This window comes from Parus major, chromosome 5, assembly GCF_001522545.3.
Source record: "Parus major isolate Abel chromosome 5, Parus_major1.1, whole genome shotgun sequence".
NCBI classification, from domain to species: domain Eukaryota; kingdom Metazoa; phylum Chordata; class Aves; order Passeriformes; family Paridae; genus Parus; species Parus major.
The window spans coordinates 8,103,132-8,118,678 of record NC_031774.1 but is presented as its reverse complement, the minus strand read 5'-3'; the positions used below and the strand labels follow the sequence as shown (position 1 = coordinate 8,118,678).

At 41.5% G+C, this 15,547-nt stretch overlaps 1 protein-coding gene across 4 annotated transcripts in view; it reads left to right on the top strand.

Moving 5' to 3' along the window:
• Positions 1 to 15,547, top strand: part of ANO1 (anoctamin 1) — a 70,905-nt gene that overhangs the window by 19,668 nt on the left and 35,690 nt on the right. For all 4 annotated transcript variants that reach the window (XM_015631889.1, XM_015631888.1, XM_015631887.1 and 1 more), the window contains exons 2-3: positions 10,269 to 10,447; positions 13,018 to 13,344. In XM_015631889.1, coding sequence (XP_015487375.1) covers positions 10,269 to 10,447; positions 13,018 to 13,344 — 506 coding nt within the window. The remainder of the gene's footprint in view (positions 1 to 10,268; positions 10,448 to 13,017; positions 13,345 to 15,547) is intronic.

Below are 15,547 nucleotides of genomic sequence, written 5' to 3'. Positions count from 1 at the left end.
TTCACCAAAAGTTCCCTTTCTCCCCCCTTCTTTTTGTCCCTTGGGCACAGCAACAGTACAACCAGTGCTTTTGGTTGTGCTGCTACAAAGTGTTTCCATATTTAAACAGTGCTCCAGATTGTTTATTGACGTGGATAAGTGATACAGCATCCGAACCTCTGAGAATCACACCATAAATTTCCCAAATAAATAGGCATAAAGGAGAGAAGCCAAACAGGATATAAGTGCTCAAAAGACTCACGATTGGCAAGAAGTGTGCCTTTCTGTCAAACCAGCAAGTCATTGTTTTACCATGAAAAGAAGCATTTAGGCACAGATTTTTCTGTAAGCAGCTGATTTTTTTCTGCCTGGCTTCTTAAATCTTGTTTAAAATGTTGTAGGCTGAGTCCTTCCCAAGAGCCTGATGGCTGATTAGCAAGTGTAAAGATTAGCAGACAAAGTACTGGATGTTTTGTAGCCTGGTGAGATCCCAGTGGGGGCTGTGGGAATTGTTACATGGGCTGGAGTAGGTGTGATGATGGTTTTTTTCCACACTGGAACATCATGTTCAGGAGTGACAACCTGGGTCTGTTGTGAGAACTGTCCTTTCCTCCTATGAGAACCGGAGCTCCAAAAGCTTTGGGTGGAGTCAACTCATGCCTACATTTATGCTTGCTCCAGTTTTCAGTGCCATTGGAGCATCCACCCTTTCATAAAATGCATTTTGTGCTGTACCACTGTGGGATGTTACTCAAGAAGACTTTGCTTTGTGCTCTGAAGTTTCCCTGAAGGATCTAGTTGGACTGCCTGGAGGTGTGCTGTGGTGGCATTCACTGTCCTGCCTATCTCTGGTCCCAAGGACAGGCAAAAACCAGCCTGCAGCGAGAAAAGGCACAAAGAATTCAAACTGTTGTTCTGAGTTACAAATACTTCCTGAAGGAATACAGGTAAGAGATGAAAGCTTTCAGGGAAGAAGGGTTAGATTCACCCAAATAAAAAAATTGTGTTAAAATCAGGCAAAGAAAACAAATAGATACAGAAACCTAACAAGTGTATGCTGGCTCAGGGGGATGCTGTGGTTGAGGTGCCCACCTCTCTGTCCATCCTTATCTTCATGGGAAGGTGCCTTGATGCAGAATTGGGCTGGAATCTGACAATGAAAACAAAAATTTACCCCATCATTTTTTTTCATCCTCTGCAACCAGTTGAAATATTTTAAATCTTGTCTGTCCCTCAAACACAAAAAATGTGTTGTGCAATATCGTAATAAAAACCAGCAATTGCTACAGGCCACAGACATCCAAAAGGTTGGTTAAGCAAATGGCCCAAAGATGTTGCTAGCATGTTATCTTAGTCAGATTTGAAATCAATCAGAACTGCAATACCTTTGTTTTTATTAAGCTAGTTGCCCTCTCTTCCTTAAAAATACCAATATTGACATCCTTACTGCAGTCAGAACTTTCCTTTCTCTCCATCAGCAATACCTTTATTGCAGGTTTAAAAGCAACCACTTCAAGAAAATTTCCAAAGAGCTTGAATATTGAAAAAAAACAACCCAAACTAAAATGGTAGAGACTGTTCATGAGACTAGCAGCCTAGCAGAGAAAAATGTGTTTTGTAAAACTCACCAGGATAGGGTATGTGCTATTAAAAAGCAATCAAGTTTGTAAATAGCCATTTACAATGTATTTTGAAAAAGATTGTGGAATAACAGATACTGTCCTTTAGTGTAGCCAAAAAAATTACTTTTCTAAACATTCTGGTAAAACATGGGGATTTTATTTTCATGCAGAGTATTATTTTTCCAAGTGTTTCAGTGCTTGAAGATAAGCAATATATTAAAGTTTAATTCCATTTTATTCTATTGTTTAGGGGTTTTTAACACAGAATGGATAAACATTTACCAGATAAATGAACAGCATATTTTCCTTTTTCAAAAAAGAGAAGACAGAAAGTGAAATATTATTCTGCTAACCAAAACAGAAAAAACCCACAATCAAAACTTGTCTTAGGCTTATAAACTTAATCACACTTCAGGGGAAAATAAATTCCTTTCCTAAATTCTCAGATGAAACCTTTACCCTACATAAATAACAAGGTTACAACTTCAGTGTCTTTCTCAGGAAATATGAAAACAAATAATGTTTTCTCTCTTTCTCTCTGTGTTGATGTCAAATGCTTGCTCTTGGCAGGAGCTGCTGTTTCCTTTCTTACCCAGAATATCTTTGGGCAGCCCATCATTAACCACGTGCCTGTGATGATCTTTGGGCTCTTTCGTAGTGGAACAGCTGCAGTTTGGGAATTTAAAGATTTGACTACAGAAAAGACATGCTGCTTGAAAATCTGTAATTTCTAGTTTTGCTTGTTTGGGCCATACTTTTGTGGTGCTCAGAGGCATTTCCTCAGTGAAAGAGGATTCATTTCTAACACCAAAGAGAGTCTTGAGGGTTTGTTGTGGGAAGAATGATATCCCTCAGGTGATGCTTTTGATTGTCTGGTGATGATTTCTCAAAGAATAATGAACAGAAAGATGGCAAATGGGAGAATCCTATTGCACACTTTTTTAAATAAAATACTGGACTAGAGTTGTCCTTTATCATTTCTGTTTTCATTAGTGTTTTACCATGGTCATCATAATTATAAAAAAGGGTCGTTTTTTTTAGGATATCTCTGAGTTTGTAAATATGTCTTTGTTTATACACAGGTTGAGCACAATGATCCTTCAAAATAGGTCTGTCTTATGTTCTTGTGATATGAGCTCCTTTGGGTTTGTTGTTTGTTTTTGGAGGGGAGCAGTAGTAGGCACATACATCCTGATGTGGAAATCTGCCTCTTTAAGGTCCATGACTTTCAGATAGAGTCTGAGGTCCTTTTGGAAAAGTGCTGCTGCAGAACAAACAGGAACAAGTTTGGAATGAAACTTAGGTATTTGGATAGAGATTTTGGCCCAGCTGCCTTTGAGCACCTGCAGCAACCACAAAGCCCTCTACGCTCTGCTTCTTTCCATTGTGTAGGTGACAGAAATTTCATGGCAATTTCCTCTCCTTTGTTTTTGGGCAGGAAGTGTGGATTGACCAGTGTGCCTTTGGATAATTCAGGTTTATTAGTAAGCCAGTCCCCATACAAAACCTACAGGGCAGCTGTTTGTACGTAGACTGGATCTTGGCTACTCCTTTGATATGAAGATGTATTAGATAATAAATATTGTCAAAAGCTCCTTAAGGAGCCTGGGCTCAGTCGTTCTCAGCTTCCCTGCCGAGGGCCAGACTGCCAAGAATGTCCATCCTCAGCCATTCCAACTATGCCTTTCACCTGAGGGTGTCAAGATGCCTTACCAAGGCACTGGCCCATTCCTTCCCCTTGCTGGCCCCAAAGGGAAGCTGTCTTTGCTGATGGGTCAGCTTTCTGCTCCAAGAATTCTGCCACTGAGGATGGGGCCTCTGGGAATCCTAAGCAAGAGAGTCTTGTTTTCCTGCAGCATGTGTGTCTGCATCCCCTGGCGTGGGGAGAGATGGCTGGCAGGGACATGGCACCCTCGCAGATCTCTTTCTGAAATCCAAGGACCAGTGTCTGGTTGCATTGACACTTCTTAGGGCTTCTGCCTCTGGTGTGCCTTGGCTTGGTTCCTCAGGACTGGGGAACACAGGGAATGGCATTCCATGGATAGACAGGAGTCAATAGAGCTTTTCCCACTCACTGTTTTGTGTCCCCTTGCTCAGGGAGGGACATTCTTCCAACTGCTGGTGGAACTTGGCCCTTTATTATCCTATATTGGTGTTGTTGAGTTAAACTTGCAGGGCTATGAAGAAAACTCAGGACAGCCAAGCTCTTACTCAGGGCAGGATTTGGTTGGATTTCTTCAGGGAGCACAGAGCTAGGACCTTGGCTGGATATCTCCCAGCTCCATCTCCCCACCACATCAGCTCCACCTGCCTGGACACACCCAAAAAACATATATAAATAAGGTGGAGCTCTGCCCTGCAAAACCCAGCCCCAGTGACTGCCTCTGTCAGCTCAAATGTAGAAAAGCAACTCCTGAATGTGGTGCCTGTGGTCCAAACCCTCTTTATCAAGTGAGCAAAGCCTTCCAAGACATGCATGACTGGGTTTATGCAGCCCAAACGCCCTCGTGGCTTTGCATGGAAATGTAAACATGAGTGCAAGTGTCTCAAGATTAAGACTTTAAATTGGAAACCTGGGGGATAAAGAGCAGCTCTGTGAGTCAGCACGTGTGCTATGGCCTCAGCCCCAGGCTGCAGTCCATGACTGAGATTTTAGAGTAAAACTGTAATTTTTGGATCCTCATTTCCACATGTTTGATTTAAAGAGCCTTTTGTTACAGCCTGGTAAAGGAAAGTACACATCATATTTTAACTGTATCTAGATATCTTTTATATTTAGACTCTGGTGTGAGTTTAGGCATCCACTGTCCAAATAAATACCAATTCTCTCACCATAATCTTTTTTTTTGGTATTTTTTTCCTTTCATCTTACTGCTCCCATTGATAAAACTTCCTTCCCTTGGAACACACAAACAAAAATTATGAGCATCATAACCCTGCAAAACATTTAACAGGATTCACAAAACATGGATTCAGCAGCTCTCCTGTATCTAGTTTTGTTTTCACCATAACCTTGAGCATAGTTTTAGTGCTGATATTTGTGCAATAGCAACAGAAGCAAATAATATTTTTCTGGTGCCTGGCAGAAGAAGAGTACTTAAGTATATTAGAAATATGTCTGAAAACAGATTTACTTAATAGAGCATTAAACAGTTGTTGATAGTTGGAGAAAAAAGTGAAATTTATCTTGGGATGGGAAGAGACTTTATGTGTTTTCATAAAATGTGAGATTTGACGGGGTCTAAATAAACAGATAGTAGTGTTATGGTAGAATTTGTATTTTCTGGTTCTTTACATGCTGTTCAAAATGCCATTTCAATCAAAATGTTCATTATCTTTACAGGTTTTAGGAGATTTTGCTGTTTGTTTTTACATTTTACAAGGCTTATGTCAGACATGTGTTCAAGACCAGGGCTGCATCCTGCAAACAGGGTAAATAAATCTTTAAAAACAAAAATAGACAGGCATAAATAAAAAATGATGTCATAGCTGTGTGTCCATCTAACCTGCTTTGAGTATGTTGCTGTTAATAATAGATCAATAACTTTCAAGCTGTAGACAGCCTTCCAGGAAAGCTGCAGCCCCACTCTAGAGCCCCACCATTCTCAGTAGTGAGGAACAGAGCTAAGCCAGCTGATCATCCAAATAATCCTGCCAGGAGCTGAAGTTTTTCCACCCGTGTGACTCCCAAGCACCGGACACAAAGCGTCTGAGTGGGCTCTGCCCTTCAGTGTGAGTTGTCAGCATCAGGCCCATCAAGGTCATCTTGCTTTGAAAGTATTTCTCCTCTGCAAAGGAAACTGTCCATGGAATCCACAATTTATTTCACTATTTGAGCTTTTTTTTTTTTTTTTTTAATGGATTGGGTCATAGCAACATAATGAATCATGTTTGGTTCATTAAGGTAATAGCCAGCACAGACATAGGCTACAGGCTTTAAAATAAATGGAAAAGCTAAGGAGATGGGCGAGTTCCAAAGTGTCCTACTTAGGGTGGTGTTGGAGAAGATGAAGGAGGCAGGATTCATCTTTCTGCAGATGGAAGGGCAGGAGATACCAACATCCCTGCATCCCTGAAAGGTTGGACAGGAGCTATCACATCCCCAGAGGTTTTAAATTTGCCCCAGGGGACATGGGCTGCCTTTTCCAGCAGCTCTTTTCCTGCCAGGCCAGTCAGTGGTACAAGTGAAACCTGCTGCCTCTCCACAAGCAGTGCAGCTCGAGGCAACATCTGGCTGCTCACAGCTGAAGAGCTGAGGGAGAATTTAGATGAAATTGTCCCTGATGTGGAGTTAATCAATGCTTGATGTCAGGACTTCGAGCAGAACAAAGTTCAGGACGTGTGCGGGTGTTCCTTGGAGAGCACGGCAGCTCCTGCCCAGGCTGTTGGTCCGGGGCCAGTGCCTCGTAAACAGGTGTCAGCATCCCAAAAAAAGAACTGCCCTCCCTGCCAGCAGTGGGTATCCTCGCTGGCATTCCAGCACACTCGCTGACATTCCCGGGCACGGCTCCTCGGGCCAGCAGGAATGACCCACTCGCCAGGAACGAGACCTGCTGCTGAGGTGGCACTCTGGGCCTGCCTGGCACTTGCCTGGCCTTGTTTTTCCAGGGGTTTTACAGCCTTGGAGTGTATCAGGAGGTGGGGAAAGAAAAAGGGGAAGTGAGTCGAGTCACTTGTGAGCATGATGGTTTTTCTCCTTAGGATTAACCTCTGACTTGGAATTGGGGTGATACAGGAGGTAGAGAACTGGGTAAGGACGTGCTGAAGGAGGATCCTGCTGCTAGGGGGCAATATGCAGCAAGCAAAAGCCCACTAAAGGAGTTTTATCTCTTATCAAACTTTTTCTTCAAGAAAAGAACTTAAATTCAAAAGTTATCCAATGCGTTGCATACACTAATGTTTTCTCTGCAGAAAGAACATACTACAAATAAATATTCAGCCTTTACTTACAGGTTGTGTGTGTTTCTTTTAGCATATATATGTGTGTGTGCATGACTTTTTAAATATGATTTAGAACTAGTGCAGGGTATTTTTTTAAGAGTTGCATTGTGTGAATGCAATTTTTAAGTTCCATCTTAATGACAAAAATACTTTTTTCCAGGGAATATTCAGTGGCTATGCATCATTGTGACTATAATGTTAATGGTTCATTGATTCATGGAGAAAATACATTGGATTCTGCAGCAGGTTTTTGGTTCTGATTCACTTGGTCATCAACATCCAGTGAAGAAGCATTGTCTAAATGAGGAAAGGTTATAACACAGTGTGCAAAATTTCAATGGTGGGAAAGTGATCATTAATTAATTAGTGTTACTTTTTGCAAGATGAGGTTGGTAATTTTAACAGCTGTGACTGAAATTTGAACAGAGGAGGAAGTGGTTTTGAGTTTGAGGGATCTTTTTATTAGTTCAGTCTTGTTTCCCATATTGTTCACAGTGAGAGACTCAAAGATGAGTTTGTCAATATTAGGGACTTCTCCTGACTCAGAATCCATGGGTTTTTGGTAATGGTTTTTTGGCTGTGTTGAAATATATTGAGTACTTCTTCAAGTCTTTGTTGTAGTGTTTTCTGCTTAATAAATAGGAGAGTGGGTTACTCAGCATTAGAAGGCAGCAAAGCCAGCAGTTTTTACAATGCTCTCCTCTTTCAGCTCCCAGCAAAGAGATTAGGATGTCAGTCTAGCTGGATTAGAACATTAATGTTCTTTGCACTCCTCATCTTTCCTCTTCTATCTTGCCATAAATAATTCTGAACATGAATTTATTGTGAGATTAAATTATTGTTCTTGTTTAATGTGATTAATATAAAATATTCATGGTTTTAAGTCTTTGAAATGCTCTACTCCATGAAAAAAAAGAGGTTTTGTGCTCTGCAACAGAAGGCTTTGACCTCTGCCAAATCAGCACAAGTGAACTGCTTGTAATCCCTTTTGGTTTGTAATTACCAAAGTGGTTTGGATGGCTTTACTTAGTATTTAATCCTGACATCATCCTTAAGTGTAGAAATCAAACTTCCTGTAATTAAGATCATATCAAGAAAGCTCTCACAATTCACATATTTTCCAGTAGTCATAATAAACAAAAATTCTGATTCATTACCTACCTGAAGCACTCATTCTTTACAATATTGCCAGGCTACTGATGTGTAAACAGAAATGTAAATATCTGCTTCTGTTGGGGGGATTGTTTGGACTTGCACAATGGTGCTGAATCATTTGAGCAGGTCTCCTTGCTCTGTGCTGGGACTTAATAAACACTGCTTGGAAGGGCAGCTTCAGAGCACAGGGAGGTCGTTTGGGTGCAATGAAGCTTGTGATTTTCTTCTCTGAGCCTATTCCGTCCTGGTGGTGATTCCTAAACTAGCACTTTTCAGTTCACAGCTCCATTATTCAGATTCACAGCCAGTAAAAGGTGCTTCTCTTCTAATACCCTCTGCAAAAATCTGAAATAACTGGGTTTTACTTAGTACAGTGTCAAAAGGAGGGAAAAGAGGAGAGGACTTTTACAGCACTTAATCCACAGTTTTTACAGAGTTGTTTCCAGCATCCTTCCAAATAAAAATGCAAATTGTTATGGTTATGAAGTTCCAAAAGTTGTACTGTTTTATGAGTATTTTGCAGCCACAGAATAAAGGTTTTAGTACATAAGATTCTGCAGCTGCCCACACTTGTTTCAATTCCCATTGTTCAGGGAGCCTGCCCATATATGCCTATGAGTGTTGGGAAAAAGAGACCCATGTAGAGGAATTGTTACAAATGTACCAGCTGCCCCCATGAACCAGCAGATTTTTGGCTGCATCTCTGTATTACCCCCCAAATAAGATCCTTGAACTATTACAAATTGCTGTTTAAGCGGCTTGCTGAGTTTGGTGGTGCTGCCCTGAGATGTCAGGTGTGGTGTCTGTTCTGGGAGAACTATTGGAGAGTGCTAAGGAAGAGCCAAGAACAGCAGCCGGGATCTGCAGAGGTGTGGGTGTTAAAAGCTGTGCTCATGAATATATAGAGGGTGATTGCTGCCCAGATTTACGGTAAGGTGATGATGATAATGAGCACTGGTGTTCCTATGAAAGCAGCTTGGGGCAGCAGATTGGCCAGAACTGAAATGAGCATCCACAAACTTGTGGTGTTGGCAAGCTCCAGAGGAGCACAACTGCAAATTCCACAGAAGCATGTCTTTCATAACAGTAATGTTTACCTTTCTCTGATAAGCTCAGGACATGTGCCAAGGCTTCAGTTGCATCCTCCTCCTCTGCCTGCTGAAGGTTGTTGTCCATGCTGGCTCCTGCCTTGTCTCAACATGATCAGAAGTGCAGTGATTATTGAAGTGCTCTCCCAAAATTCAGATTAGGTCAGGTTGCTTGAGGCCCAGTGTGGTCAAGCTCTGACCTTCTCCAGGGATGGATGGGGATTTGTAGCTTCACTGGTTCCCTCCCCATTGTGTGATCACTCTTGTTAGAGAATTGAATTTATTTTTTTTTAAATGTTTGGTCATAATTTCCCTTGTTGCAGCTCATCTGTAGCCTCTCACCCTTTTCTCATCCACCTGTGAGAAGAATCTGGCACTGCTGTGTCTGTACCTACTCAGTTGGTAGTTGAAGACAGAAATGGGACTCCCTTTTTGGGCTACATAAGAGGGGACTTTTTTGGGCTTTCATTTTTCCAGCCTGTCAAAACCCCTTGAAATGGTAGCTTAGCCCTCCAGCTCATCAGTCCTGCTCCTCAATTTCACATCATCTGCAAATTTGTGGAGTAGTTGGATTTTTCTTTGTCTCTTCCCTTGACATTATCCCTGAAGTTCAACCAGACACAGATAGGATAATTTGATTTCAGGTTTTTGTTGTTTTGGAAAGTGAATTTAGTATCCATAAATTCTACAATTCTTGCTTTACCTTCACTCTTTAGATGAACAAGGACTGCTCCTGTAGTTTCAAAAAAAAAAGGGTACCATGTTACAGTATTTTATTTCAGTGTTGAAATTAATAAAATCTTGGAACACTTTGCGTTCTATTGCTTGCAGAAGTGCTAATATGCAAACATCAGTTTGCATTTTGTCACTTATCTGGTTCTCAGTTTATAGTGAAATTTTTACATTAAATACTTAGCCTATTTATGTACTTAAACAGGAAATGGAAACAATTGTGATGTCTTCATCAGGAGCAGATTGAGAGGGAGAAACCTCCAGATATTCAAGACTACTTAAATAAGAATGGTTCAGTAAATCAGATGCAGGATGTAGGTGCTTGAGGAGAAACCCTTGACTTAGTTTTTCATCATGAACAAGTTAAAGGAGAAACACCTCCTGAAAAGGGGAAGGCACCACTGTACCTATCCTCACCAGCAGTTTTTCCCTTTCCCCCACCCCTTTTTTCTCCTCTTGCCAAGAAATACAATCATTCCATGAGCCCACAGAGTAAAAACATCCTGAGACACCAGTGCAGGATAAAATTTAACTGAGCACCCTTCTTCTTCTGGAGGAGGAGACACAGGTAGAGCTGAAGAGGGCTGAGGAAAGCTGAGAAGGGAGGAAATAAGAAGAGGTGGGAGCCCTGCCCAAGTACTCTTTGGCAGGAGAAGGCAGGAACAGGATACGTTTCAGCTTTTGGGTGGCTCTGGGAGGAGCAAGTGTTGGGATTAAAGTGTCTTGATAAAATTGTTCCCTTCCTTCTCAGATGCAGACAGCGAGTTTCATGGGGTGGATTTTCTGCCAGAAGATCTCAGTGAGGCTCCAGAGGAGACTGGAATGAAGGTGAACAAGAAGTACTCCTGTCTACCTGCTGAGGAGAAGGGCATCCACATCATCAACATCCGAGCAATCGAGGACATCGGCTACGACCAGCATGAGAGCACGGTGAGTAATCACAGACTGCTGGGTCAGAACAGGCACATTGCACTTCGCTGCTCAGCTTATTTCTCATCCTTTCCACTCCCAGGATGCTCTGAAATCCTCTCCCTCCATTTTTCCAAGGTGTTGGGAAGGATTTCCACTAGGCACAGTCCATGCTGATGTGGTGGGGGTTGTTTTTGGATGTGTGAGAAAGGGAACCTGGTATAACCTGTAGTGTAGAAAGGGGCTGACTCTTGTCAGAGTAAGGAATCTGGCAATAAGGCTGTGCCAACCTTTACATCTTCTTGTCAGTGCTGAGAAGAACAGAAGAGAATGTCTAAAATTTCATGCAAAAGCCATTGTTAACATAGGTAACATTAAACTGATCTCCAGCACACAATAGAGATTAGATTTCCAATGTCATTAATTGTTTCTTGGTTAAATTCTTTAACACAGATTTTAAAGGAAGTTAGTAATATGAATACCTGGTATAATTAAGACTTCGTTGTGTAATTAAAACATGAAAAGAAGTTTATTATGGTGGAGTGGGCTGTACAATATTTGCTGGGGAAAGAGATACCAGAAAAAGCAATGTGATTTATTGTGCTTATGCTTAAAATTAGGGTCAAGAATGGAGGAATGATTCTGTCAGGGTGTTAAAATCTTCCTGCTGTGGTGAAACTGAAATGTCTGTCTCACAGGTGATGAGACATGAGCTTTACATAGTCTAAGTCAATGCAACTCCATTTAAACACAGCAGCACTGCAAAAAAACATCTGGCCCATGAGTATCTTTCAGTATTTATACCCCATCCTTAAAATAAACTGACCATTAATTTCTCTAAAACAGAATCAAATGTTTTGGCTGTTTCCGGTGGGATATGGCTGTTCTCACATATAAATGAATTTGTTGAGGCTTTAGTAGCCACAGTGGTGGTTCAGGCCAGTTTTTCAGAAACTGCTGTTTAATAAATTAGTAAGATCAACACATCTTAAAAAAAAAAATTAAACACAATCCTGTTAGTTGCCATTTGTTAATATTTTGTTTCTGTAGAAATTTGCATGAGTGAGTTGCCTGTCACAAGCAGACTGTCAGCTTGCTTTAAAAAAAAATGTTCTGAATTCACAGGTGCATGCCATTAATCATAAAGCAATTGGAAAGTAATAGTTACTAATGGTCTTTGATATCAAAGTTATGCTTATGAACTAAATGAGAATATCTAGGCAGGGCACAAACATTAACAGACTGTGCCAAACAGAGGAGTCCATCATGGCTAAGTAACCACCCCTGTTTTCATGGAAGGAGGAAAAGAGGCAAGAAAACAATGAGTGAATTCCATGGTGGCTACAAATGTTGTATTACTTTATTCTATATTTATTAACTTGCTGTATAGGGTTTAGGTTAAGTGGGAAAGAGGGATGAAATCCTAAAGGAGAGGGAAGCAGGTAGCAAAGGCTAACTAAAATAACTTACATTTCATATTTTATATATGAAGTAAGCAAGTGTACACATCTCAAACAGATTTTAGCATTTTGCAAATGGTGACCAATTGCTCTCTTTTGGAGCACAAGTCTTTTTCCCTCCATGGAAGATGGACAGTCTTCCATAGGCTTAAAAGCCAGAAAAGTTCCCTGGTCACTGAAAAGCCACTCCTGTGATAGGAAATTTTTGTAAAATCAAATGCCAGTTACTAGTGAATTTTCTTCTTCTTCTTTTTTTTTTTTTTTTTTTTTTAATAGTGCATCTCCAAGGGTTTGGTGAATTATGAATTGTGAATTATGCATGAGAAGTAATAAAAAGTAGAAATAAATTAATTGTTACTACCATTTGTTTGCTTGCTTCTACAGTTGCCCTGTGCAGTTTTCAGATAAATGCTTTGAAATGAAATTGTGTTTTAAACCTTACTTTTCATGTATCTTGCAGCACTTACCCAGCATTAACTCAGGCTGGGAATAAAGCCATTGCCACCATCAGATTGCATAGTGACATAGGTTTTATAAGTGGGAAAAAGAAGTGGTGAACTCAATAAGCAGTGACCCCACTTCCCTGGCTACTTTCCATCATGTTTTTGGCTGCGCCAGAGGACCAGCTGGCTCCCTTCAGTCTGTATCTAAGATGATCTCTTTCTCAGATGATATGGACTTGCAATGATAGATAAGAGAAGTGAGAAATGCTTCCACATGATATTAATCTATTTGTCAGAATTGCAGCATTGCAGATGTCATGGGTGGAAAAGGACAGATGATCTTAGTGGTGATTAACCCCCAAAGGAGAAAACCAAACCCAGAAAGTAGCTGACTTATGAACCAGTGTGTTGGTGATTAGATTAAATCCCAGTCATGCAATCTATTTATTTCTGGCCAATAAAATCCCAGCTGGCTATCAGTAAAATTAAAGGTGTTAACTTGCAAAAATTTTCAGAGTAGCATGGGGGGGACTCCTCCCATCTGCTGGCTGTCTGGAGAGAGGGCATCATGTGCTCTAGGCAAAAGGAGCCTTGAGAGAAGAGGATGGTCTGTCTAGTGCTTGTGTTGGGGTGTGCATTCATTATTCTTCTCTCTTCTTCTGTCCACACCCCCATTCCCCACCTCCAGTTATTGAATTCCCTATCCAAAAACCCGGATGCTGACTGTAAATACGGGCTCTACTTCAGAGATGGCAAGAGGAAGGTGGACTACATCCTGGTTTACCACTACAAGAGGTCCTCAGCTGGGAAGACTCTGGCCAGGAGAGCTCAGCAGAATGATGCCTGTGTTCGAAGCACCAAGCAGGACCAGCCACTCCCTGGGAAGGGGGTGCAGCTGGAGATGGGGGAGAGTGAGCCTCACATGGATTACCACGAGGATGACAAGAGGTTCCGCAGGGAGGAGTATGAAGGGAATCTTGTGGAGGCTGGGCTGGAGCTGGAACGTGATGAAGATGTAAGGATCCACTTGAAAGCGTTAGAGAGGGTCACTGGTGGCCAGGTCCTGGGGGATGCTGAGCTGTGTCTGTGGACCTGGCTCTGATCAAGTTCAAGCTCAGCTCATGCAGGATTTGATTGCAGTTCTGGCAGTCAGTGCCATCTTCACCCACTGAGATTTAGTTGGCTGCACAGGAGTGTGCTATGGTGCTGTAAATGCCCCGATGAGGTGAAGTTCCTGACTTGATTTGGCCAGGATTTGTGGCACACCTACCATTGCAACACGGCTGTGTTGTGCTTTCTGGAAGTGAAGCTGCTTAAATTGCTCTGAAAACTAATCCAAGTTTGGTGGGTTTACAGCATGCAGTGGTTTGGATCCTCTGGCAATTCCAGTTCTGAGAAAAAAAAAAAAATCTGATACGGGCAGTGTCATCATTATTCCTCAATATAGGCTTGAGGAGAATTAAATTTGTTCAGGAGGCTCTGGTCCACACTCCTGCTGGAGCACATGGGTCTGTGTTACCGTTTGCTCTTTCCATTCTTAGACATGAACAGTACAGCTTGTAACATCTTCCACCTGCACCCTGAAAACAGGATATTCTATTAAAAGTCCATTAGACCATGTAAAAAATGATGTATGTGAAGTGCAGCCAGTGTGTGATTAGTAGAAATAGACACAGCAGTATTCATTTCAAAGAAAACTGCTACAACTATCTGACCCAACCAATGTGCCTCAGAATCCCGAGAGGGGGTAAACATTTATGCTGGTTTTATTTACATGATCTAAAAGTTGAGATAAACATTTAGACCTGGGAACAGACTGTTAAAAAATAAATCTGTCACCTATTACTCACAAATTACTGACATTTATATCTTTTCTATATTATATGTAATATATATACTTAGCTTGGTACAATGCAAGACCACCCCAAAACCTTTCCCATCTCTTTCCCCCAGTGAAAATCAGACTTGCTTTCTGTCCACCTTGCAGGTTCCTGTAGCAAACAGGGAAGTTTGCCTGTGCCAACTCACAGATATTTAAATCCTTTGCCAGATGGGAGGTTCCACCTTATGATATTTAATATGATTTAAAATGATCCAGAAGGGCTCAGAGGTAAAGCCAGGACACTGTAAAAGAGAGGGAACCCTGTCCTTTCAGTGCAAGACACCAAAACACATAAGATGAAAGTGTAGAGATGGAAGCAAGACTCAGGGATTTATATCAGCTTCCACAGCCAGCATGTCGGTGTAGGGGAAAAGATCTGCAATCACTTGGGCCTGGAAAGCCCAAGCTTCATTGCAGACCTCAGTGATTCCAAAAGAGCAAAGGCTTCTTAAACAGATGGTGTTTAATAAATCACTTAAGCTCTCTTCAATGAAATGGCTGGATGGTCACACACAAGGTGTTGCAGTCAGTGGCTTGATGTCCATGAAAAATGGATTAAAACAAGGCCAGGTTGGACAGGGCTTGGGGAAGCCAGGCCTGTCCATGGCAGGAGTGTTAGAACTGGATGATCCCTAAGCTGTCTTCCAACCCAAAGCATTCCATGGTCCTCTGAGTAACCAGTTTCTAGAGAGCTAGTAAGATTACAGCTGTGTTAAAGCTAATTATTATAATCACTAAGTTGGTGCAGCAGCAAGATTAGAAAGATTCATTAAAGCTCATTTCTCCTCTGTTTGCTGAATGCCTCCTAGTCAGGTATCGTTTGCCCAGTGCCTTTGGAACAGTTGCTCCAGGGGGAGCAAACATGGGTGTATGTGGGAGTGCCGGAGCAAACATCTATGTCCGGCCCTCTAGAACACAGCTCAGAGAATTACCGGGCTACAGGCAAACCACTAATATTGCCAATAACTTCTATCCTACTTTTGCTTTGTTTGGTAGAGTTCTTCCTACTGGTTTTCCTAATTATAATGGTTTAATCAAGATATTCACATTTGATTCTGAAGCTGCTCCTCTGAGGTATGAGCAGCAGGAGTTCTCTCAGCCCCAGCAATTACAACACACTCACCAAATCACACCATTTTGGCTGGATGCCCCTGCTTCAAATTTAACTGGCTCAGCCTGTATTTGTGTCTACAGTCATTAGCTTCTATTTCCCAAACAGTTTTTATGTGTTTAACCTTGTGGTAATTGCTCTGGGAGAAAATAGCATTTTTGAGACATATTCTATAGCAGCTCAGCACAGTGAGGTGTTCAGTGTTTGTCCTGTTGTTAGAAACCA